The sequence below is a fragment of the Pempheris klunzingeri genome, chromosome 2 (genome assembly GCF_042242105.1).
Source record: "Pempheris klunzingeri isolate RE-2024b chromosome 2, fPemKlu1.hap1, whole genome shotgun sequence".
Taxonomy (NCBI): Eukaryota; Metazoa; Chordata; class Actinopteri; order Acropomatiformes; family Pempheridae; genus Pempheris; species Pempheris klunzingeri.
This window is the reverse complement of record NC_092013.1, coordinates 10,954,230-10,981,365: the sequence shown is the minus strand read 5'-3', so window position 1 is coordinate 10,981,365 and position 27,136 is coordinate 10,954,230. Positions and strand designations below refer to the sequence as shown.

General features: G+C 41.4%; 1 protein-coding gene across 1 annotated transcript in view; it reads left to right on the top strand.

Moving 5' to 3' along the window:
* Positions 1–27,136, top strand: part of LOC139207432 (guanine nucleotide-binding protein G(i) subunit alpha-2) — a 55,390-nt gene that overhangs the window by 27,242 nt on the left and 1,012 nt on the right. Inside the window, exons 2-8 of the mRNA XM_070837155.1 lie at positions 12,294–12,336; positions 16,785–16,926; positions 20,604–20,764; positions 23,165–23,293; positions 25,545–25,674; positions 25,876–26,029; positions 26,881–27,095. Coding sequence (XP_070693256.1) covers positions 12,294–12,336; positions 16,785–16,926; positions 20,604–20,764; positions 23,165–23,293; positions 25,545–25,674; positions 25,876–26,029; positions 26,881–27,071 — 950 coding nt within the window. The 3' untranslated portion in view covers positions 27,072–27,095. The remainder of the gene's footprint in view (positions 1–12,293; positions 12,337–16,784; positions 16,927–20,603; positions 20,765–23,164; positions 23,294–25,544; positions 25,675–25,875; positions 26,030–26,880; positions 27,096–27,136) is intronic.

The following is a 27,136-nucleotide window of genomic DNA, read 5'->3' as shown; positions in this document are numbered from 1 at the left end:
TCGTCTGGAAAGGAGTCTTGAAATCTGTTAACATCACCTACTTTCTATGATCCCTTATTGTGTTTCAATACAGACAAACATTTTAATTGATATATAATATATATATCTGTTGTTAGTCTTGAAAAATTGGAAAATAGGGATTTAAACATGGCTCATAAATGCCACCTGTTTACTGAGGACAGATGAATAAATCACAGAATTATGGTTATAAAATTGTCTGACAGGATGCTGTTAACATAATTGCAGTTTAATGACTGTTGACTTATATTGGCATTAGAAAGCACACAAAGCTGGAGGCAACAGAAAGTTGCCTTTGCAGCAGGTGTACGGCATCTTTTTGGCAAAGCTTTGCCTGTCCACACTATATCGTCAAATCGACACTCACAGAAACGTTTGATGTGCAGCTATGGACAACAGGGATGGATATAGTATGTGTGTGATATGCATTACAAGGTTACTGAAGTAGAGCAACGTTCTTTTTTTCAGATTATTTTTGCTCTTTTTCATGAGCAATTTTTGGTGTGTGGCAAAGAAAAGCATTCACTTTTAAAGGGCTAGACACATCTAATGTATGTATAAAAATTTTACGAAAGTAGTTGTCGATTAATTTTCAGTCGTCATGTAACCAGTAAATCGACTCCATGCAGCTATTCTTGACAGTATTCAAGAAGCTTCTGGTTTTTACTGTTGCCTTGCTGTGCGGCTTTTGTAACTGAGCATGTTTTTATATAAATGTTTATACCCTGCCTCCATAGGTTATTGCTTATATTTTGATTCACCAATCCATAATTCATCGAACCTTTTCCTCCACCCCTGTATGCCTGTGTATGTGCGTGTCTGAGTACAAAGGATAGTGCAGGAAGGGGGCTGGTAATGGATGCATGTATAATGCATCAGCAGTACATTTCCAGTCGCCCATAGCCCATGATGCAGCAGATCCCTCCAGTGAGCTCCAGAACGTCACACTCTTTGTCCATCTATTCCATTTGATTTTGGTAAAACAATCCATGCAATGAAGTTTTTTTTCATCCACAGTATCATATACTAGCACTTCTTTCCATGGTTCAGCCTCATCGTTGGGCGACTGCAGCTGTTATGACTGCTGACTGCTAATGCCAGTGAGAGACACTAAGCTCTCCGCTTTGTTTCACTGCTTGAAGTGAGACTGTGGCTCAAACAATGAGCGCTTGGAGTGGCTCCTCCTGCGACTGTAGTATGTGTGTGGGGAGGGTTTCTGGTGGACACAGGCAGAGCACATAACTTTGCTCCAGTGATCTGCCTTAATGATATGTTCTGCAGTTTTTAGTGCATTGCAATCCTAGACACAAAACCTAAATCTTGCAAGATGGAATCACTTTCAAAGGGCTGCCAGATGCATTGCTGCAAGCGGATCTTTATATACTCTCTGTAGATTTGTGTCTGTTTTCTAGTGGTGTTGCTAAGGGAGAGGGACCAAGGGCCGCGCCAACTATTAAAGATATTTGTCACAGCTGTTTTTCAGGGGGGTCAAAATTAGTAGTGCCCCCCCCTCCCATGATCATCTGTCGGCACTCATGTGATAGGGGGAGTTTGCAGTTGACTGTTGCTATGAGGCATTTGATATGTGTTAATTGTTTATGCCAAATACAAACAGTAAACAAATATTAGTCATTGTAATGTGACAAAACAGTTGTATATCTTAACGCTGATGCACATTCTACATTGTAGGACAGGAAGACTGTACACTGTGTAGAAACACATTTCCCATTTTAAGTTTGAACAGCAGAAAAAAATTACAAAAACAAAGCCAGTCACGTTTCAATAGCTTGTAATAGAATTCATTTTAAATCTAAATGTTCATCGAAACATCGAAATGTTCGTAAGCATAACTCAAAATGGCACAACGCAATAATACAAAAAATTAGGAACTTTAAAAGTCTCATACTGAATCTCGATTGCAACTGTTGTCTAAATAATTGCAGTTAGATTATTTTCCCATATTGTTCAACCTGACTACTTATGCAGATACACAGCTGAAAAATGAACTTGAATTATATTCAAAGCACAGAACACACACAGACAAGCTAAAAGGGAGTTTGAATGTGATGTAAAATAAAGGAGATAAACAAGAACTTGCAGCCCAAATGACATAAAAAGCACAGGAAACCATGTCACATTGTTTAGGCAGGCAGTGATGTATTTGTTTGCAGCGAACAAGACTTTGTGCCGATTTATCCTTCTAATGAAGAATTTTGAGCGTTGTGTCTTTTCTGTTCATCATCACAGATTAAACATCTCTGCGAGGTATTAAATCAGTGTCTGACCCTGGTTCTAGACTATGGGGCTGCTTTAGATGAAGGATAATGCCTGTCATTGGTGCGTGTATTTGTGTGCGTGTGTGTGTGTGCATGTGTGTTTGTGTATGCAGAGGGTTTGTCTTTCAGTATCCTTGATGCTATCCCAGGTCTTTGTGTTTGTGGGGCGGCAGCACCGTGTCAGAGGTCACGTAACACAATCCTAAACCTGACCTCACCAGATGTCTGCAAGATGTAAGCTCTGATTAAATTATACACAAGTAGGCATTAAAGTGGAGCGAGGATGCAGGGACAAAGACGATCATGCATCATTGCTTCAGACAGATGAACAGATGTAGTATATCCTGGAGTTTGATTTTGAACAGATGCATATTTGCTCAGACCTTTTTCGTTTTCTGATTAATGGCTCTAAGAGTATGTTAAGTTTATTTAATAAATGACTGATTGCCTAGATCCATTTACTGATATCAATGAAAAGCACACACAGTTATCAGTGACAGTGCAGTTGTGCTAGGAACTCGTATAGAAAGAGCAAATTAAAGAAAAATAGCGTTTCATTCCATTGGTTAAGAAGTTTATCCAGTCATTATGGAATAAATATGTCAAACATCACAGGAGAACATGTTGGTAGTAGCAGCGTGTTCAAGGTCATCCTTTATTGGGAAATAGGCTTGTTTATTTGCTTTGTAGTAGCACCATGGACGAGGAACGCCTGCTCCAGATGTTACAGCACATTACAAAAAGCTCACAGGGCTGCAGACTTTCAGCGCCCTTCTGCTTGACGCTCCTTCATCCCTGCAAACAGTTTGAAAATCAACATCAATTATGAATTCATTCCATCTGGTAGGCTGCGATTACTGCTCCTGGCACCCGACAGCCTCTCCTGCTCACAGCTCTGTCAAATGGTTTCACTACTAGAATTCAGAGCTGATGAAATGAGGCAAGAGAGACACTTAGGCCGAAGCCTAGAAAGAACTGAGAGCAGGTGAGACTTCACCTATTTTGGATTTTTCCAAATCAGCAAATTTAAGGAGCAGGATTGAGTCATTCGTAATAAATACTGGCTGACTCAGGCTGTTGCGCGATCAATTTGAGCTTTCCTGCTATGTCATGTTTCTGAATTAGATTTTTATGTACTCGTCTACTCCTCAGTGTTATTGATTTCAAGGTTGTTTCCATCATTGGCAGTTAAGGCCAGGGACTGGCCAGTTAATTTGGCACTATCACAGTTGGGACCTCACTCTAGTGTGCCATCAGGGTCTCTTAAGGCCTACTCTCTTTTTCTCCTCCTCTCTTCACCTTCCACTGTCCTCTGTTGATACTCTCTGCTGTCTACTACGATTAATGGTTTGCTGTCCCACTCATCTCAGTCTGTCATCAAGGTCTTTGGAACTCTCTCACCTCTATTTTTCTTGACTGACTTTGTCCCACCTCTGTTTTCCAACCTCTAAAGAGCACTCCACCTCCTCGTAGTACTTCTGACTTCTGCCACTGTCTCAGTAGGCCCCAGCCTCCCCTCCCTGTAGGCCAGAAAGCAGAGGGTTATACCAGCTCTACATCCCTATTTCCATCTTTCCAATTACTGAAAAATATCATTTCCTAACTACTTTAATAGTATGCATGCCTGCTTTCATGCTGCATGTGTGGAAAATTGGGCCTGGGGAGTTGAGAAAAGTAGAGATTGGTCAACAGGGTAAGACATGGAGGTACCTCAGAGGGAAAAAAATAATGGCTTCTTTGTCCTGCTGACAACTGATGCTACATTACTGAGAATCCTCACATCACAATCTTATCTTGTTGTACAATGTCATGTTGGGCCTTTGCCATTACAGCTGAGCTCTAATGAGAAAATTGGATTTTCTTTATTTTTGAATATAAAAATAAGACAAACAGAAGTGTGTCATGTAATGTGGGTCCTCATCAGCTGCTTTGATCAACTCTCATAGTGTGGAAAAGAGAGACAGTTCTTGCACAGAGAGGTAGAGATCACTACCAAGGAGCTGTTTCTGCCTCTGTGCTTCGCTCTCCACATCCCTCGCCGGGAGTAAGGAGACGGAGACATTTTGTTCCAGAGGTCCCAGTAGCCTGTCAGTACATTATACCTCTCATACACTTCCAAGACTGACAGAATCGACTGTTCTTTCTAGCTCCATTATCAACTGAACATTTCTCAGACACATTTCAACGCGATACCTCGGTGTTATTATCCTCTCTTTTTATTTGCTTTTCCTCTCTCAGCAGCCCTCTATGTTTCAGTCACCTATTGACGGAAAGAGGATGTCTGTGCAGCATCCTTGCCTCCAAGGAAGACACAGTGAATTGCCAGTAGGCGTTTGTATCCAACCTCTTTGACTATTCAATACATCTTTGGCCTGCAATGCGATACAAAAACAATACAGATATACACTATGATTCATACAGACTACCTTGAAATTTCTCATTAAATTGAGTGTCTGTCTCTGTGTCTTTTTTTTTTTATCCGTTTACCCTTATACATGAAAGCTGTAAAGCTTGTGTCCTTTCTTTTGTCCTCCTCCCCACTCTTGATTTAAGGAGATGCATTGGTTAATCTTTACACGCTCTTAATTGCTCGGGGAGTGTATCGTCAATGTGGTTCTCTGCAGGAAATACAACTACCACATAGAGCTTCAAGGTCCATTGGTCCATTTTCGCCATGTTTATGGTCTCATATGTGAGTTTTCTTTTCTGTTTCATGCCCTGAATCTGTGATGTTAATTATTGATCGATTGTAACCATGATCAGAGCCTTGCTGACAGTAGGCTGACAGCGGTTTTTCATACATAGTAAAACATGTTGCAGATTAACATGTTGAATGTCTGAGTTCTCCCTAAGTAGTTCCTTGCAGCTCTTCATATAATCACTTAATGATGGTTGCCTTTCCATTGAGGAAAAGCATGTATTTTGTGTTTTAGGACTTTTGAATGATTCGTGGATAATTGATTGTTTCTGTGGCCGCCGACTGGTTGAGGAAATTTGCAGCCTTACACAGAATTGTCATCAAAATGTTAATTGAATAAAAATTACAGGTCTTTTCTTCTTCCACATTGTTAAGTCTTTCCTTACATTCCCTCAGTATACATAGAGGAAGTAGATTTGGTCTTCTTGCCTTTCATCCCTCTCTTCTTTGGCAGCAGTTGTCAGTGTGCTGTCCAGACTCGCTCTTTGCCCGAGGCATGGTAGCCATCTGTTGGAGGAGACTGAATCTATCCGTCGCCGTCTTTCAAACAGACATATATACGTGTGTGTGTGTGTGTGTGTGTGTGTTTTGTGTCCTCAAGTGTACACGTATTCATGCAAGCTGCTTCCATTTCCTCCTTGATTGGATCTCAGAATAGGAAGTGGCACATGTGTCTCTCGAAGGGCCTCTGGTCTTGAGTCTGGATTGGCACATTTTCTCAACACATAGCTGAGAAGAACAGGCGGCATCGGGCCGCCTCACGGCTGGTGTGTAGGCGGCTGAGGACTGTGGGAGGAAGAGTTTGAGAAATGATGGAAATTGAAATTAATTAGATTATAGAATAAAGTTAGAGTGAGGAAAAGGGGAGATGGAGAAGTGATTAAGGACATTTTGTTGCGTGTGCGTGATATCTGTGTCAATCAGAAATTTCAGTATAGTGAGGCTGACTTGTCTCACTGGATCCTGCTGCAGGCTAGAGTTGTCAACTCAGCGCTTTTGTTGTTGTTTTTTCCTCTCTAACTCCCCTTCTTTTCTTCCTCTGTTCCCTTGAATTCCCATTGCTTCTTTTATCACTTTAGTTACTCATCTCGGCATCAACACAAACTGCCTCGCCACTTTTCCAGTGGATGCTTAGTGTTCTCTATAGTGGAGAGATTATGAGAATTCAAGTGTCTCATTGTGTTATTCGTTTGAGTCTCAATGTGTCTCGGGTCCACTGAGAGTGAGAAAAGGGACTGTGAGAAATCTCAAGTCAGTGAGAAGTGATGAACAGCGAAACGGGCCTTGCCTGCACTGTGACCAGTATTTATCAGCACACTAAGGAAGCAGGAAAAATCGTATTTAAGTGAGCAAAATGTCGGCCCGTCTCAGTTTCTCCAAGTGGATGTTGATTTGAAACCTCGTGACATCCCTTGTTTGCCTTTATTGTCATCAGAGTTGGGCTTTAAAGCCAGTGCTTACTTGATATTCATAGGTCCGCCTGTCACCAGTAAGGGGTCAGATATTGATTTCAGCAGATCTGCTTTGAAGTGGGGACAGGAAAGGCAAGAGGACCACCCCATTATAGATTTAGTGGAGGGACTGAGCCTGTCTTAAAGGAACATATTATTTTGCTTTTCCCAATGTTTTATTCAACTTTCTCATTGTTACTTTCTCCACATTCACTGTGGCAGCATAAGAATCAGTCTTAATTGACTCATTAAAGCATGTGACATTTCATTTTTCTGACTGCAGAGCTTTGTTCACTTGAGTAAATTGTCAGCATGCCTGAAGATTCAATACAAATAGCTACAGCAGTTACCTCAGTAATTACACAACGGCAAAGGTCTATTTTGAACATTTTGAATAGTTTGTAAAAGCAGAGAGAAAAGCATGAACCTACTCCCACAGACTGTGGTCACAATGTCATGAACATCGATAGTATGCAGTTTATTGCCATGCAGGACAATTGGCCTGCAAGGAAAACTGTCTTTGTGAAGCTCTTAATGTTCTATTGGATTATATTAAAGTGCACTTGTGTTTGGGTTGACCATTGTAACTCTAATTAGGAAGAGAGAAAAGTATCAAAGGGGAAAGAAAAGGCCAACTGAAAAATGCCTTGGCTGGATTATATTTATTTTCAACATTATTACATTTCTTTTGAGTACATATTCAAATTCAATATCTCTTTGCTTCATCAAAACTCACGTCATTTCTCACTTCCTTCCCATTCATTAAAATCCCACTCAGAGATTAGGTTTTCAAGGTAGCTCACAGTTTCTTTCATAACATCATAAGTCAGCTGTGAGGAAATGTGGGGGCACGATAACAAAACCATTGAGCGTATCACGAAGAGCCAGTTAAACATATGTTCTCCTCATCAGCAGTGAGATTTAACTCCTTCAGTCAAGTCCTCTTGAGCCTTTCCTCTTGCTAGTGGCCAGAAGACTATTTGCTGTGGCTGGCGAAGGCAGTTGTCTTGCTCAGTGAAAGGAGGCGGAGCCGTGTGAGTAACTGGTGTGAGCTATAGCGTTGATTGGAATGGTCCAGGCCTAAACATCAACAGCGGGCCTGTGTTCTCAGCTAGCAGGGGCCCACACTGCTGCCTTTGTGTCCTGCTCCCAGTCCCACCAGGATGGGTCACACTTGCTCCAAACACATGCACATTTATTCACACTCAGCCTTAATACCATGGGAGGCAGACCTTTGAAACAGTTAACGGTTTCAGCTTGATGAGGCTGCAGCAGTAGGATGCTGATGCAACACATAGAAGATAAAGAAATAAGTTGATTATTTTACATTGTTGATCCTCAGTCTTGACACAGAACAGTGGGAAGTACCCTTCATTCTTTTCCTCCTTTTATGTCTGGACTTGTCAGTTTCGTCATGCTTCACTGAATAATGAAACTCCAGAGACGGTGCGAACATGCCAGGAATTCTCTCACAGAAGAGCCGGCTGGCACACTTCTTCCTCTCATCGGGTTTCATCACTGGTCAAATGTGGGAGTTGATAAAGCTTTGTCAGTTCTTCTCTCAGATCCTATTTCTGCAAAAGAAAATGAAATTCCTTATTAGGATGTTTCACAGTTCAGGTGGTTGTTTGCTTCAGTTTTGTGACCTCCAGTTAGCCAAGAAAGCTTCATAGTGCCGATGGCTACTCTCCAGTTTGAGGCATATGACACCTAAAGACCAATCAATTGCCAAAGCTTTCTGTGTCTTATAAGTCACAGGTAGAAAACTAGACCACATCAACAAAGTTCTACTGTAGTACAATGACAGGTGGTAGTGCTGTGCACCATTTTATTATCACATTTTCCCTACCAAGACAAATGCGACTTTACTGCAATTGGCTCAAAGGCCGTTTTTGACCCTAGCAAGTTTTTTCTGTGTCAGCAAAGTTAAGTTCAGCAAGTTGTGTGGCTCTGAAACACTTGCTTCTGTCCATGGCTTTAATGTTCACACACATTTAGTCCACCGCTGACTTTTTAGATTCCTCATGTAGCCCAGGGCAAGAATACACTTTGTTTTTTATATCTCACCTCACTCAAAGGGATCAATGTATTCTCTTCGTATTTGCAGGACCATGTAGGATTTGATTAAAGCTGTTTCTATTTCTGTTCTGTTGTATGTGCCGATGTAATGTGCACAGGGAATGCATCCAAAAAGCACCATACTCCCTCACCGTGACTGTCATCTGACCTGATTGTGTCACTGGTAATGACACTCCCCACCAGTGAAATACAGTCCATCCATCATGGGTCAGGCCCAGGTTCTGTCCTATGGCAGCTGGACCCCAGTTAATCCATGAGGGCTCCCTGGCACAGGTTCTCCTGGCACCCATCTCCGTGTTGGTTCCGCCTGTCTGCCAGTCACATTGTAACCCATCAGTAATCAGGCAATTTCCTGAGTCTTACTGGGAGATTTACAAATTCCCAGCCGCTTTTTCCTGGTACTACATATTTTCATGCTAACGCCCCTTCTTTCTCAACACAAATGATATGTAAGCAGACAGACACCTTAACATTTTTCCTCTTTTTGTCCATTTTCTACATCTTTTGTGTTTTTTTTTTTTTTTTAATGTATGAGGGTGAAGGAATTGTGACACATATACAGAAGCTAACTAATCTCATTCAAATGAAAATGGAGACTGAACTGGCAGTCCTCCTTTTTTCCCCCTTCTGCCTTTTTTTTCCTCCTCATTTTCTGCCATGAGTCAAAGACAACCGCAACTGTCGTGCATGCTGCCCAGTTGCTAGGCAGTGGACAGTATTTATTTTCCTGCAAACTCAACTTTTCTTCATCGACCTGCTCTGCAAAAGCAGTCTGGTCCCTCTGTGTCTTGGTCAAATTGTTTAGTTTAATGCATTAGTGTCTCTTTCATTTCATCTTCACGTCAGTTCAGTTTGTTTTTGGAGGACATGGGCTAAAGGTCAGCTTCGTTGTGATTTAGGTTAGATAGAATTTAAGCTTAGTTTGTAAGTGGTACTATTTGGGCTCTGACCAACATAGCTTTGTTTTCATGTTTCAACTTGTGTTTCAACAGGGTTTGTGCTTCTTTGGCACTGTGTGAGAGCTGGTGATGACTATGGTCTATTTAGTCACCAAGGCCACCAGTTATAGCTTACTGTCGAGAGAAGCTCTGCTTGCTCAGAGCTGAGTCATAAATTTTTGGGAACAATCTTTGGAAAGTACTAGTATCAATAGGGCATGTGGAAACTGTGTATATATGTGTGTGTGTGTGTGTGTGTGTGTGTGCATGTGTGTGGCAGTCCTGAGCCTTCATGGTCCAAAGGGAGATGTGGAGATAATGCAGCATTAGCCACAGATCAGACAAAGTGTGTTGTGTAATAGCGAGAGGATCGGTGGCATCAGTCTGACTGTCATCGGGCCCTGAGATCCTGCCACAGCTTTTCCCCACAGAACCACCAGCAACATACGTTCATTGCCCCAATCTTGAGAGTGATTGCCACTCGTATCACATTAGTGACCATGACAAAAGCATCCACTGTGATCCCACAGCAGTCTCAGCTGTCCACTGAGTCTACTCTGTGTGTGTGTGTGTGTGTTTTCAATTAAGGTTTTATTAGTAGAAACAAAGTTTGTCCAGTCTTGTAGGAATTCTGCAAACCGTCTTATTAAAGTAGATGTGCTTGTACTGCCTTTTACTGCCAGCTGGCAAGTCTGAAATATTAAAGAGAAACAGCGCAGTGCAGGACTTCACATGCCTCTGTATATGTGTGTGTACATTATAGTTGCTGAACTACTATTAATAAGGATTACTGCAGCAGCAGTCCATTGTTAATCGTTTTGGGGGTTTACATAAAACCCCACTTTATGCTCTAATCCACTGTGCTTTCAGTCAAATATTTTAGAGTGTGTTCCTCTCACATTAAAGTTATTGTGGTGTGTAATTAGGAGCAGATTGTGGAATCTGTGTGATGATCAAATTATTTGACTGCAAAATACAAACACAGGCCTGACAACTGAGAATCAGTCAGCCAGGTCAAGTGTGTATTGGACAGTAAAGAGAGTTGCTACCTATTTGTTAATCAAAGCAGCAGTCGCACAAAGGTACGTGCCAAACTTCACCACTCATTTCTAACTGTTACCAGCTTCAGGTTCACTGGACAAACTCCAAAGGGCATGTTTACTACTTTCAGGAGAGCGTGTGTGTGTGTGTGTGTGTGGTGAGAGACAGAGGCCCGCTATCTCGGCCCTGGTCAGGGATATTCATGAACTCACAGGTCTAGAAAGTATGTCCTGGCACTTTGGCTCCAGACTTGCATATCTGTGGCTCAGCCACAGGCTCCAGGGACAAACTCGGCCATGTCTATTTTACCGTGTTGCTCTCCCTCAGATTAGTGCACCATTGTAAATTATTAGTTTCCTTTATTAGTGCTTCAACTTAAGAGGTTGTTATAATAGATACAGTTAAACAGAGTTGGTGTTTGGAGGTTTAAGAGAAAATTGATTTTATGGCCTTTTGGCTTTAAACCAATATTGTGGTTTCAACCAGCTTAAATGGAACAAAGCTTGTCTGTAAAGGCACATATGCTTTATTCATGGCTAAGAATTTCTTCTGCATTTTGACAAAATAACCAGATTTATATGGAATGCACACTGCCTATTTCGATTTAATCAGTCCGCATATTAGTTATTTCTCATTTTTGTCACCAGGGAATCTGTTTACAGTTTTCAGTTCACACTCAAGGTATGCAATGAGCCAGATACAGCATTTCTTTCTTCGCTTTTCCTCCTGCTTAACAATATGGCCCACAGGCTGTACAGCAGATGGATGAGTGCTTCATCACAGTGTGATTTGCAAACTGCTAGGTGGGGAGAGTGGAGACATCATACCATGAGGTGAAATATAGAATATCGTTATGTGTTTGTATGTTTCACCTCAACATCACTTTCATCATAGTCTCCACGTACACTCAGACCACGGACACACACACCTTTTTGCTTTTGTTCCATTTTTGATTACATTCTCAGCCTTAGCTTTAATGTGTCAAAATGTGTTGCATATTTGTAAAACTTGAAGGCAAACAGCACGTTCTGCTCTATTAACCAGTCTGAGCCAATCTACCACAGAGGAGTAGGAGCTGACAGCTGTTTGTAGAAACTATCTTGGCCCATTCCTACCCAGGGGCTTCACTGAGCATGTGCGTGCTACGTGCTGCATGCTGCGTAGTAGTGTATTTTGAGGGTCATCCCAGAAAGACTTCACCCCGGGCGAGTACGAGTGGAGAGTGCACTGACAGGCACCCCTGGGTGTGTGTATGCGGGTCTGTGTGTGTGTGTGTGTGTGTGTAGTGTTAGATTCCTTGTGGCAGATGAGCTCCCTCTGGTCGCCTCAGGCTGTTAGAATAAACATAGCAGTGGATAAGAAAAGCCCATATCCTGTCAGTGCAAGACATTTCCATTAAAATGTTAACCGTGATAAAGTAACTTGTCTTGAAATATAGAGAGGGGAATAGGATGGTAGGTGGCTTTTGTTCCTTTAGAGACAGAGAGTGGATGGGATGTTTCCACTGTGAAATTAAGACACCCTGTATTACCATTTAAATTCAGATTACAGATAGAACTGAGCTATAACTAAAGGGGCAGAATTCCTTTAGGAATCCAGTTAGAGAGAACTGCAGACTAGTCCAGGGTAAAAATGAGAGCTGAGATCTGTTGCTGGGCTGAAGGCTGGGAGGTAAAGGGAGGGGAGCAAGATGAGGGTCCAGATGTGAGACGGCCTCACTGGCTGCCTGTTTACATTTCTCAGCTAACGGGAGTGTATTTTTAACCTCTGCCTGTTTTTGTTCCCTCTGCAGGTGCTGGAGAGTCGGGGAAGAGCACCATTGTGAAGCAGATGAAGTGAGTAACTGTTCATTGTTTTGCTTTTCCTCCCATCATCTCAGACAAATTAACACCATGGGTGCATGTATTAGGAATATTCAATATTCAGATGGTGCCGCAACGTTTCAGTATGTGGATATAGAATGAAAGTGTGCAGCACAAATGTCACTGCTCAAAAAAAGATCCTGGGTCCCAATCTCAGCCCTGATCTTTTCTGTGCCATGTTTGCACAACATAATACCATGTTGTCGTTGGCTCCCACGTCACCATGAACCATTATGTTTCATAATTTATGTTTCCATCCACCTGTTTTCTGCACATTGGCAATTTAAAAACAGACAGAAAAAAGATAAAATATCACAAAATTTAAAAAGATAAAATATTACAAAAATATTTGACTGAGGTAGAAAAGTTGGTTTATCAATAATAGCAAAATGCAGCAAACTGCAGTGGAAACAAACTTGTGAAAATTTGCTGATAACAGATGAAATTTCAATAGTTTAAATAATTTGTTTTTAAAAGTTGTTGACAATTTTGTTTGGTTCAAATTTGCACTGAATTAAATGGATACTTGACTATTGTGAGAAAAGACACATGTTTTCTTCTGACAGCATAACAGAAAGGTGTCATATCAAACCCCATGTCAGGAATAGTTTAACTGGAACAAAAAACAACCTTTTTTTTCTTGATAAAGCTCTTTATTATTGGCATGTTTATTTTTCTTCCACTGAACATTCAGACTGAGACCAGGCAGGAAATCATAGGAAGCAAGAATGCAATATTGCATAAGTGGAAGGGTTCATCTCAGTCGTCCACATCAGATAGATCAGCCGGAAGCTCTAAAAATCGTCACTTCTTCTATAAAATACACTACCAATTTGATTTTCTAAACATGACTTTAAATTTAAATTGGGATGGTGAAGCTTCCAGTATAGTTTCTATTAGGAAACATCCTCTTCTGCTCTGTCTGAGACATGCACACACACACACACACACATACATCGACAAGCAAGCTATATTTTCCTCTGCACTGCAAGTGATATTGTATACAAGGATGCCCCCCCCCCTCTGATAAATGCAATCCTCCAGCGAGTTTGATATAGTGAGTAATGTATAGAGTTTGTAACAGTTAGCTTCTTGGCTTAGAGCCAACAGACTTGAAACAGGCCATTAACAGGCAATGCACCATGAACATTTATCACCAGCTGTATGGAGAAGGAAAACAATTGTTAAGTGATTGACCAAATCGTTCAGGGAGTGCAGTCACTGTGCAGAATACAGGTATATTTGTACATTGGTACTGCACTCTCCTGTGCAACACATGGACCAGAGCAGGTACCAGAGTCCATCTTGGTACCTGTTGGGTCCATCAAATTCAGTGAAAATGCTTCCTGTCCTGTGTTTGTATGTGTGGATTCCAGGATCAGCCCAGCAAAGAAAAGACAAAAAATGATTTACAGTGCTCCTCTGCACTGAAACATTAGCATGAACTTTTCCTAAACCTAATCGTACCTCACTGGACTTTAGATTAAACAACTAGTAAAACATGGAAGCTGGTCCTAAAACATGGCCAAATTTAATTCTCAAGTATACACCAAGACTGGATTCTGAATAGATTTAAGGCAAGAAATTGGTAATACATTTGCTGACATGTGGTTCACTTTACTTCACATTTACAATGCTGAGCAGAAGTGGTTACACAAGTTGCCTACGCATAATTTGCGAGACTTGAGAGGCAGTGAGTCATGTCATGATGTAAACCACATTTCTTGGTTTTGCTGAGTGTTTCCTGCTTCCAATTCAAAGGATGTTTTTAAAACTTTAAAAGAAATCTTGCAGGCAAAATTGTAATAGTCTCACAGATATCGTGAAGATATTTGGGAACATGTTAAAAAAATCAATAATAATGAAAAGTGGCCGGTTTGGCATCAAAGTAAAAGTGTACATGCTGACATGACCAGTGGCGACAACATGCAAGGTAAGGTATGCAAGTTTTTGAAAGAATTCCTATACAAACTGTCTCAAAAGACATGAGAAGATATATAAGCGCAAACACTATATGTGTTTAGATATACAAACACTAATTTTCGTTTTCATCTGTATAGCCCAGACTCTGCTTACTGTATCAAAAAAGCATAAAAGAAACTGCAGAAACCCTCCCTACTTGTCCTTAAAAAAAGGGTTGAGAAGGTTGCACTAAATGTGCATTTCCACAGCTGATGAGTATGAATGAAAGCGCCTCTTGTTCCTGTTTTGTGTTGGTGCACTGACTGAAGCAATTTGACAAATCTCTCAAATACACTGTTCTCTGAAATCCTCCCACAAGTGCACATCAATGAACACCCACACGCTTGATGCTTTTGACATGTCATTAGCAGAAGCACGCATCCACTCACCCACATCCATGTACACATATGCACATGCATACAAAACACTAAAACGAGTCTCTCCAAATGGCCAAAATACTTCTCTGTGTACAGTTTCGTTTCTAAAAATGTTTTTAATCCACTTAGCGAGGCCCTGTAAACCCCCCTATGTACATTTATTTCACAGAGGATATTTGGACTTGCAGGAAAAACACAAGTGTAATAACATTGATGATTTATACACAATAGCAGGGCCCTGGAACTGGAGCTGGTTAATCTCATTGGTGGACAGCAGTTATTGACGTGTCAGCTACCTAAAAATAGAGAACAAGCATAACTTACTAGTCCCAAATTTACTAGCAACCACTCATCCCAAACTAGACTGGAGAGTTTCTCTTTGGTTGTCTTCTTAGATGGACAAATGATAGATCTCAGAGATACTGTGTGTGTGGTACTATTCATAATTCTGTGAAAAGCATGATAATTCTTGCAAAAATGTTTGAGCCTCAGGAAACTGTAGTACTAATGATGGTGTTTCATTTAATCGAGTTTCAAAGTTCTGCAGAAAGAAGAGACTTGCATGTTGTGACAAAAAAAAGTGTGACAGTCACATGACATGACAGCGTTAATGATGTGATTTCAATTTAATCCAGTTTTAGAGTTCTATTGAAAGTTTCCCTTTGACATTAAACATGGGAGTTATTTTTAACACAGCAGTAATGAAATATTTAAATGCGATGGGAGTTGTTCACAAGGTCCATACAATATAATTACCATTGCCAAGTTTTCTGTTCAGTTGGCTGATGCAGCTTAACGGATATCTCTTAAAGTACTCCCAACAGATTTCAGTGCAAAATATGATGTTCTGATGCAAAGCAAACTATTTTCCGTTATGAAAATACATTTTAAAGAGATGGTATGAGCTCTGTGAGTGTCCTACTACAGTTATAAATGTTTTAATAATTGATCTCACAGTAATATGTTGAAAGAAACTCTTTACATACATAAGTATCTAAGATAAGTTAAGCCTCATGTGCCAGCCTAATGGTAGATTATGATGAAATAACTATTTGCTTATTGCTTTGTGAAACAAAGTTTGCAAACTGCTTCACAATCAAGTCAATCAAAAAGGATTTTATGAAATTAGTAGAAGTATTGTTTGGATGAGGGGAAAACACTGTGGGCTTTCAGTCCTCTTGGCTGTGACTCGCAGTGTTTCACAGTGGGCTCACTTGCATTTTAATGAGGTCCCATTCAGCACATCACACAGCCAATGAGCATCCCGGCCGTGTGACTCTGGTCTCTTGGCTGTGACAGGCCAGGGGAGATGGTTCTGTTTGGTTTCCAGCCCAGCAGCTCCCGTCTCAGCCCCATGCTTTTTCAACCACATGCCTCTTTCTCTCGGTCTCTTTCCCCAGCACCAAAAGCAAGTAAATATTTGTTTTAGTGTCCACTAGCTGAGAGCGATAAAACGTCTGTTTCTTTATCTCTCAGCTCCAGAACTGCAACCCAGCAGTACTGTGGTTTGTGATCATAAATGTGCAGGACTAGATCATCTTTGATGGATCTAATGAAATATCAATGAAATATACTGCATATATGTTAGAGCAGGTTTATTGTAACAAATTATGGACAACATTGAGAGGAAAAATGTCGCAAGTAAATCACTCTATAAATGCGCTGTATTTGTACCTTAAGTAAAAAAAAAAAAGTACTGTGATCTACTACATTGATTGGTGATCAATTCTACTTTTTAACTTATCTTTTTAGGAGATTAACGGTGAATGAAATGATTGAATGATTTGGGGGTTTTTTTACCTGTAGAGGTAATGAAAGTATTTTTTTCAGCCATGAGTTGTGCCTGCAGTCTCGACATCCACCATGAATTAATAGCAGCCTGTATCTGTATGCTGTCTTAGAGGCAAAGGCCTGGCCGAAAAAAAGTCAAGGGACAATATTTTACTGCATGATCTATAATGTGTAATCATAAGTAATAACGTCACTACTTTGCTTTTGTTATTGTCACGTTGTAATTTCAGCTTAAAGAACAAAGTCTTTTTTTTCTCTTGCTCTTCCCCTCCGTCTGATCTCTGTTTTCAGGATTATCCATGAGGATGGATACTCAGAAGATGAGTGTAAGCAGTACAGAGCCGTTGTCTACAGCAACACAATCCAGTCCATCATGGCCATCATCAAAGCCATGGCCAACCTCAAGATCGACTACGAGGAACCTACTAGAGCGGTAGGTATCTGAAAATAAAAATGTTTAACTCATAATACACATCGTCACCCTCTGCAGAAGCAAGACATAAGTGAAATGACGTTCCAAACACAACACAGATGGCAAAATTGTTGTAGACTGAGGATTTTGTGGCTGTTGGCATAAGCCATTGCAAAACTGCCAAAGTCATGCCAGCTGGAGAGCATCTCCAACCAAGCTAAATTTATGTTTTTGTTTTACAATACTCATACAGATGAATTCATTAACAGTATTTTACCTTAATAAACAAATATTACACTTTTTTAAAAACAGACATGGCCTCAAGTGCCCTGTTGTCTGTCTGAAAGCTGTTTAGAAAGTAGGACTGGGATGAAGTAAGATTATTCGAACTGGTTTGATATTAAGCCAAATATCGTACCGGAGTGGTGATACTGAATTTTACCACTAGGTGTGACATGTGACCCAGCCGCTCCTAAGTGGAACGTAATGAGTGTCCAGGAATGAGAGTGTAGCGCCGCCACATTCGGCACAACTGAACTTAGAGGCACAGCAATGCTAGAAATGAAAGTTAGATGTATTACCACTTTTGCCATGACTTTTTCCATGCCGTATTTACACGTTGCCCAATCCATGTTTTTTAGCTTGCCTCTCTTTCTCAGCTTCTAATCCAAAACTTTACCATATTAGTGCAGTTTTCATGTCATTGCCATGTCTCATCTTTTCAACCCAAAAAGCACATGAACTTTCCCCTAATGCAGTAATAGTGATAAAAGTTGGATTAAACACCGTCAGCACAGGTTGCTGATGTGATAAGGCTACTTTATTATTTGCTAGAACATCTCATAATGACAAACACTGATTCAGTCGGTCCGCATTAAATCAAAACGGTATAAACTCTTACAACGCACCGGCAAAACCTAAAACCAACCCAACACTAGTAGAAAGCTGTTAAAGGTAGGAACAAAACAGTACCTCTAGAATAGTGAAATTAATGTGTAATGATATAGTGGCATGCAAGTTCAGAGATATCATCGCTGCTAATCTCCAGCAAAGCCTCCACTCTGCCTCCATCCTAACCACCCATATCTTGCCTTGAGGTTTTGAGGCAGCGGAAATTATGCAGCTGAAGAAATTTCTCTCAAGTACAGTGTGACAGCTTCTACTTGGAAATTAACTGTGGGTAGCAGATGCTTAAGATGGACTCCTGCAGTGCTGTGTATTTTCTGTCCCTGCTTGTGTCTATGTGCTGTTAAAGGAAACAGTAAAGAAGTGCCTTTCCACAGAGCACCACCCGAGAAGATTACAGAAATAAAATACTCAGGCATTACTCATGAGAGGGTAAAATGACATTCCTTTTTCTATGGACCTGTCATCTCATAAATGTGACTCATCTATTAGATTCCCATAGAATGTTTGAAAAGAGAAAAGGAGACAGCCGCGTTGTCAAGCCTTTTGCACATATTCAATATTCAACTTAATGCCACATATTTCAACTTGTCTTGTATTATTCCCTCGCTGTTAACTTTGATTCATGTTTGCAAGAGTGTGCAAATACTACATGAGGAAATCTGATCTACTTGATGCCCAGACTCTCAATTCTGCTGAATTGGAGTAAGTAATAAAGTAGCAGTGTGTAAACTGTAATGGATAAAACTACCATCCGTGGTAGCAATGCAGGCAACTAAAAATTCAGATATTTGTAAGGATAATTATCCTTACTTTGCAGTTTCTCTACATACTTGACACTTTAGCTCTTTCCAAGCGCGATGAGTTGGATAAACATGGTTTCATGTGGAAAGAGCGTTTTGACTGCCTGGTATATGTCAGGACTGGCTTTGTCAAGGTAGCTTGCTGTACATGACAGCTCCTGCTGGACAGAAGACAGCGTTTTGTGAGTTAATTCATTTTAGTGATATCATCCCCCACTCCAGTGGCCTACAGAGCGCTTGCAAAATTTCACAGGTTTCAATTAAAAAGACAATATTAATCTCACAGACAGAGAGAACATGAACATTTAGCAATATTCCAAAATCAGCATGTGACTAAACTGTCTCAGCTCTTTATTTTTGCATAAGGAACAAGCTGCTTTCATTGTTTGACAGACATGGCAAGTACTGGAAACTATTGTTAACTAAATAGTTGTTGGTACAGCTCATACCTCTGCCAACGCCATGCACCTGACTGGATATGTCATGTTGAATTTCTACCAAACGTGTATCATTTCTTCTGAGACCCCTTGACAACTGATTTCACACGAGAAGTCGTAGGCAGATTATTTGGCTCAAGGAGAGCGTAGGTATCAGAAAGACGTGGCATTCTGTTCTCCTGATGTGCATTTTGAACAGCTTGTGATATATCACAGGATTTTAATTACTACCATGTGGTACACAGTAAAGGGCCCCTAACTTACTGTGACCTACAACTGGGATGGAGTGGAGGGCCAGACAATAGTTAACTAGCACATGAAAGTCTGCTCTCAATAGCTAACATCAAACCTGGTCCAGTGTCAAACGCAAAGGGTCAGAGTGGTGCAACGAAGCGTGATGTAAAATGTGGACGATGCCCCTCTTGTGCTTCTAGTTAATATAGCTGCGACTCTACCTTTGATTACTGTCTCAAGTTTGTGTGTATGAAAGTCCCTCTGAAATGGAGTAAGAGAACAGTTGTGGTTCAAGAAACATTTACCAGAGTGTCCCAGTTTCAGTTGTGTCCATCAACAAGCAATCCACAATCTTAATATTAAGCACTAGGAAAAACATTTAAAAAGAATATGGTGGTATGGGACTAAGAGGTCCTAGAGAAGCGAAGCAAAGTTCAGTGAATGTCTCTCTGCTCAGTTATTAGAGGTATTTCAGTGAAATAAAGGCAAATTCTTCAAATGTGAATGTAAATATTAATGTTCTGTCTACCATTTGGCCTAAATGGCCCAGGGCCAATAAGGCCAAGAATGAATGCATAATTTCTGTTTAAACTGTTCCTCACTCTTTCATTTGCTTCTCTGTTTCTTCACATCTCTCCTGCACATCTCTGTGAAATGAGAAAGCAGATTTCCTTACAGCCAGCCTTAAACCATGGCAAATCTGACTAGTATGGAATGCTTTTGGCTGCAGGAACTCCAAATTGCATAACATTGAAAGAAAAAATGCTGTTTTTCTGTCCGTCATGGAACCCAGCAGTTTCCAGAGGCCGTAGCTCTTATCAGCAATTTTTCAAGCAGATTAGATTGCAGTTTTTACAGTAAATAAAATAATTTACCACAAGCACACATTGGATATCCACAACAGCAGCAAACTGCAGTTTGTATGTTGGCAAGGCATCTGGCTAAGGACTGCTCTCCATATCTGATCTGTCTGATTGTTGGCCAGGCAAGTTAAGGCAGAGAAAATTGCAAGCCCAGTGAAATCTCTGCTCTGTTTTTGTTTTGTTTTCCTGCTGGCTATTCTAAGAATGCCTCTCTTATAGAACAATGCACATGATATTCACTAAAAGCCTCAAAAAAGTCTGAAATCCCTCCTACACATGAAATTACACTTTGTAGGTATAGAATGTATTCAGTGCCACCATTACTGGGCGAAGCATTAGAGTCCAAAAGAAAGAACTACACTGTCATGCTTACCAGCTTTGTCAAGTGAAGAAAAATAATGTGGGTTAAATAACTTAATAAACTAATGGTGTGTGTGTGTGTCTTATCTTGTCAGGATGATGCCCGCCAACTGTTTGCCCTGTCAGCAGCAGCAGAGGAGCAGGGCATCCTGCCAGAAGACCTGTCCAACGTCATCCAGCGACTGTGGGCTGACGGCGGCGTCCAGAGCTGCTTCACACGGGCCCGAGAGTACCAGCTGAACGATTCTGCAGCCTAGTGAGTGCCTTAATAACACAGAATGACATCAAGTGCCTCCAAAAGTCGCTGAGAATCACATATCAGAAATAAACGACAACGTAGTGATAAGGCAACAGTATCAGAAAATTGCAGATGATGTTGATGTTTGTCACTCTTACTTATCATTCTCCTTTTCTCTGTATCTTTTACACCAACACCATTTCTCTGCACCACAGCACTGGCTGCAGAGCAGAGAGCCCCAATGAAGTGAAGACATTACGGATTTGTTTTACCAGTGGCTTTCATTTTTAAGACCAGTCGCGTTGCTAATCTGCAACATCACAGCAGCCTCAGCCTCTCTCTGCAGGTTCTTAATTACCTCAATTACCCTCATCTCTGAGTGCTCCACTGGTTGGCCGCATTGTTAGAATGTTCCAGTATAATAACGGGGAGAGCACGAGGTAATTGTGAGAGGCCGCTGGTAAGAGGTGAGAGGTGTTTATCACCCTGATCCTCAGGGGGATACACTGCTGCTCTGAAATGGGCATCCAGAGAAAGCAGGCAGCATTTGCCTCGTTCACCATCGGCTGCATGTAAGCTGCAGCAGGAATCAACCGCACTCATTTCTGTTTAATGCGCAAGGCCCTTGATAATACTGTGACACCTCCAGAATGTGCTGCAAACTGTCAGGGGAGTGTTAAGTGTTTCGCAAATGATTGCCTCGCAGTCGAGGCAGTATTTAACTTCCAGGGGGAGTGATATTGTTCTCTGTTTGTGTTGGCCAGTGTAATCATAACTTCTCGATCTCTGCTTCACTGCTCTTGTTAAAGCCGAGGGGACGTGGAAGCATGCTGCAAACACGGCCTCACATTTAGTAGCGGGAAGAGTCGACAATGCACGGCGTTTCATCATGGCTTTGTAGATCGCCCAGAGAGTCGGTTGCTATAAGAGAGGACAAAATGAGTCTGGCACTCGACCGTAATCCATGTCTGAGCACCTGCTGTGAGCCAGAGAAAGGAAGGGAAGAGATAGAGAAGGAGAGAGATGGCACTGCTCGCATTGACAGAGACCTCCTCCTTCTCTCTACTCGAACTGGTTTGATAGACAAGGACATGTACTGTACACTCTGAAAATAATGGACCCTGCTGCCATTATTTTAGGAAACAAGACTTTTTTAAACGTCTGTGTGTATAAAAATGAAATGGTCTTTCCTTGAATTGTAATTGTTCTTTGTGCGGCAATATTTGCCAACTATAGACCGCACAGCTCTACTATGGTTCCACAATAGTTCTCTGATAATTGTTTACTCTAGTGACAAAAACAGGGTTGCTATGGTTTTACGACCTGTCATGAAATCTTCGAAAATGCCCACTGATGGTTTTCTGTCACACTAAAGTAGAGTGCCTTCTTTTATTAGAGTGTAACCCAGCCAAATTCAATTAATCTTCAAGGCTTATAAACCCAATGGCTGAATCAAGCAGTGTTACAATATCTGATGTGTGGACTACAAAAGCAGCCTAAACCTCTGTGGGGAGCAGGATTATGATTAAACTGTCAAACACGTGGCATGAAGTAGTGGTGCAGAGGCTGTAATATCTACACCGGGGCTGTGGCTTGTATGGGATTACACCACACACCAACGATTTGTTATACAACACAGTCTTTTTGTTAATGCAGTTGAATATTGTGCTGAAAGGTGGCAGGAAACAGGCTCCAGCCTTTTGTGTGTGTCTCATGGGAACATTGTATGTGTAACAGCTGATTGTGGTCTTGTATTTAGTGCTTTTATCTTTAGGCATATTGGCCCGAAAAGTCAGATTGCTTTATTTTTGGCCGTGTCAAACAAAGAGCATCAAAACTATCCAGACACCTCCCTTCTCAGCTCAGAGAACACAGGAGTTTGATAGTACTATTTCAACAGTGAATTAGTGCCGTTGCCCTTTTTGATGTCTCTAATCAAAGTATATCAGAGGATTTAAACAAATGTCACTGCTTTTGTGTGTGTACATGTGGATATTAAAGACTTGCATCTACAGTGTCCCTCAGCAGGATTTAGTGTTTACGACGCGGACAACATAAATTTGTGATTGTTGACAAAGATCACTAAGGAGTAGCAGAAGGCACTACAGCAGTATGAGGTGATCTCTAAGAGGATACAGGATGGCTGTGTGAACTGTTATGGAGTAAGCAGAGGTAAAGTTGTTTCATGACTGCACATTAAGTCATGTGATGTGACCGTAAATTTGAACCCGACCGTGGTGGGACAACACAGAGGCACTCTTCGTCCTCTCGTGCACATGTGAAGGAACAGATGAGACCTGCGACTACCTTCCCTTACATTGCACATTAACCTAACGGTTTAAGATCTGTTCTCCCCGTGAGGTTATAGGCCAGCGCTCTTCATTTCATATGTATTGTTTGTGTCCGTGTCCCCATCAGCTACTTAAACGACCTGGAGAGGATAGCGAAGTCAGATTACATCCCCACACAGCAAGATGTGCTGCGGACCCGAGTGAAGACCACCGGCATCGTGGAAACACATTTCACCTTCAAGGACCTGCACTTCAAGTAAGATCCCCCATCACCTTTTTCCCCTCAACCGCTCAAGCTCGTTTTTGTGAAACATCGTTAAATGTGCAATCAGCACACCAGCTTGTGCACCAGCAGCTCAACATTTCCTTTCACCTGCAAAGGGCCATAACATGCTCACTCACTTGTTCGGCTCAAGTGCACATTGACTCGTCCAAGTGCAGTATTTAATAGCAGAGGTGGTTCCACGTTCACTGCATTAACAACAGCTGCTGCTAATATACCGCCCTGAAAAAACAGCAGAGAGCCTGAGCTGACATTCCTATCGGGACTCAGCAGGTGACGGCAATTATTTAACCTGGCTCATGCTCACAACCTGAAACGCATCAAATCATTTTAGTTTGATTCGTTGTGACTGTTGCCTAAAACATTTAGTTCATGAGGATTTACACAAACGCATTTTAATAAACGCATCATTAGAGAAGCAGTGAAACCCATTTTTCTTTCTCAGTGCATCACTGTGTTAGTTGCGGGTAATAGGACTCAGACTTTCTGTGAAAGCAATCAAAAATGAATATCTTGTGAAAAAGTGTTTCCCCGTGTCTTGACAATAATGACTGTCATTCATGTTTGGACTAACAGCGTTATGTGTGTTTGCCAACGCACAGTAGTTCCTCTTTTGGGAAAGTCCATAAAGTTCACAGAAAGGAAAACATTTGTTCTCCAATTTGCGGAGTTGCTGTGAAGTTACTGTCTTATTCCAGCAACCGAGCTTAAGATGTCTTTCGCCCAAACAACTCATCCCACTCAGTAGTGTTACAGTGAGGACTCAATGAATATTACTCACACACCAAAAAAAGAAGAGGGGAAAACCTTCAGTGAATGAGTGAAAATACAGGTTATTATTTTTTGTTATCCCACACAAACAGTGTGTGGGTTTTTAGTAACTGAGAGCTACACACAGTGAGATTAGACAATTGAAAAAAAAGGTGGGATATGAAATAAAAAGTCATTATTAAACCTTCACTTTGTGACCAGTTATCAGCCAGGCTTCTCAGAAGTCTGGTTTTTACAATGTAAATGTTTTGTCATTGGCTTTGTATGTTCTGATAATAGTATCTCATTGAGATAATGAAATCTGAACCACACACACACACACACGTTATTCTTTATATCTGATCGAGACATTAGTCACTTCTAAGGCGGTGGAAACAACAGAGGAATTTGTTTGTAAAATATCAGAGATTGAAAAACGCGTTCAGTCAGACCTGAGTTGCTTTGTGAAGGCAGTGGAAATGAAAACGCGTGTGTGTCTGTTTGTGTATCTGCTGTGTGGCATTTAAGTGTCATATTTACGTCCTGATTAATGTTACTCCTTTTCAGAAGACATAAGCCAAAACTAACTAGCATATGTTTACCCACTGCACCTCTTCAGCTCTGTGATATATTTAGCTTATGTAAGCAGTGCTGGAGATGAGCGTACTGTTGAGGTAAACAGCCTAAAGTGTGTCACTGTTATAATGAGCTCTGCTTACTCAGCCTAAAGCTGACTGTCTGTGCGTCAAAGTTCTGCTCTAATGAACCAAATTCTGCAGAGTGAAAACTGCTTAGCAGCAGGAATGAGGTGTCAGGACGATAGTGTGTTACTCTGAGATGTTTCAAATGGTTACACTCACCTTTGGCTGAAAAGCCTCCCCCCTCAGTATTAGAAGGAGGAAATCTTCAGTCTGGCACTGTCCAGTCGAGCATCCACGCTCATCCATCTAGCTACCCTCCATCTTCATGAATAAGTCATGTGGGATTTTAGTGAAAAACCTGCCCGCCGCCATGCCTCAGCCTGTCTCAAGGCCGCCTCTTTTATTGCAACATTGGTGAATTTCTTTTTTTGGACTCGCTGAAGTGCACTGACAGCTTCACACATGTTTGCGCTGTTGTTATACAGAGGGATTAGATTGCAAACATAAATACTAAGCACTGGACAGTTTCAATCATGGAGGTTGTAGAATGAGCAGGTTTTTGCCGGAGCAGACAATGCCTCAATCCGTCTTAAGGCCGTCCGTTTCCACAGCAACTGCACTGAACTAAAATGCCAACAAATGCCAGGAAAATGACAAGGCCTGCGTAGCAAACACCCTGCCCCGAAGAGAGGAAGAGGCAGAAATGTATTCACTTGGAAGACATGAGTTTCCATAGGGAGACCTTGAAGCTGCTTGGCTTTTCTGTCAGAGTGGGGGGGGGGTGTTTCTCCTGCGCTCAACCCAGCATGTTTACACTGTGTGTCTCTGTGCAGGATGTTTGATGTTGGAGGCCAGCGGTCAGAAAGGAAGAAGTGGATCCACTGCTTCGAGGGAGTCACAGCTATCATCTTCTGCGTAGCAATGAGCGCTTACGACCTGGTCCTGGCTGAGGATGAGGAGATGGTGAGATAAGCTTAAACCCCTTTTGACTTAAAAAAAAAAAAAAAGAAAATGCTTTGCATGCATTTCACAGTAGAGCCCATTCCCAGGATAATTCAAATGAGGGAGGGAGGTCGAGGTTTCAGTGAACTCATTTCCTTTATGCGCCCTAGTTGTGCTCTCTAATAATCTCTTTATCTCCACATTTGTGCCCGTCCCACCCAGAACCGGATGCATGAGAGCATGAAGCTGTTTGACTCCATCTGCAACAACAAGTGGTTCACGGAGACGTCCATCATCCTGTTCCTCAACAAGAAGGACCTGTTCGAGGAGAAGATCGCCCACAGCCCTCTGACCATCTGCTTCCCTGAGTACACAGGTGCAGGCTCAGCGTCTCAGTACAAACACAGGACAGGGCCAGCTGACAGACCAAGATTTACTTTGTTTATTTCCTCTTCATTTTTACAGTTACTTGATTGATGACAATGCAGACGTCAGTGTCTAATTTAACATTTCAACAAGTAGAATATTCTGTCGAAGACGTGTTCTGGCCCCAATTTGTGCCTCTGATCTATTATCATGACATTCAAGTCACAGAGCTGTGCATCTGTTTGTCTGAGAAATGATTACCCAGCACTCTTTGCAAAACCCAGAAGGTTGTTTAACAAAACTTACCGCCGCTCTGAAAGTAGTTCCTCAATCCCGAAAGAGTCCTCTAACCATCTGGATGAAAAAATATTGTCTGAACTGCAAGATGAGACTAATGTTTAACCCATTTCTAAATTGGCAACTATTTCCAAATCCAGGCAGCCAGAAATGACATTTTTGTACAACAAAAGAAGAATATCAGTACATGATTTTGCATGATAATGTAAAATAATAGAAACATTAATAAAGAGAAATATAACTGATAGCAGACATATGTCATTTTGAGCTACCATCTTTGTTGGGATTAGGAAACTAGCTGGATGAATTTTATTTTTTCATCCAGATGGCTTGAACGGTCTTTTGGGAGACAAATGCTTGTCTGTGTGACTCAAATGTAACGGTGAACAACAGAGAGGCACCAGCTTGGGCGAGGCATCAGGCATTATGAATTCAACATCATGACAAAAAAGTGATTCAAGGAAGTGCTGAAATTAATCGATATGAATCGCAAACGAGTGAATCTGTCGGAGCATTGCACGAGCTGAACTCACCGCCCTCACCGTAACACTGTCTGTCCCTCAGGCCCTAACAAGTACGAGGAGGCCCAGGCTTACATCCAGACCAAATTTGAGGATCTGAACAAGAAGAAGGACACCAAGGAAATCTACACCCACTTCACCTGCGCCACTGACACCAAGAACGTGCAGTTTGTGTTCGATGCCGTCACCGACGTCATCATCAAGAACAACCTGAAGGACTGTGGCCTCTTCTAAAAACACATCTGAGAAAGAGTCAAGGTGAGCCCAGAGGAATTACTCCAACAAGCAGTTGAGCTCTC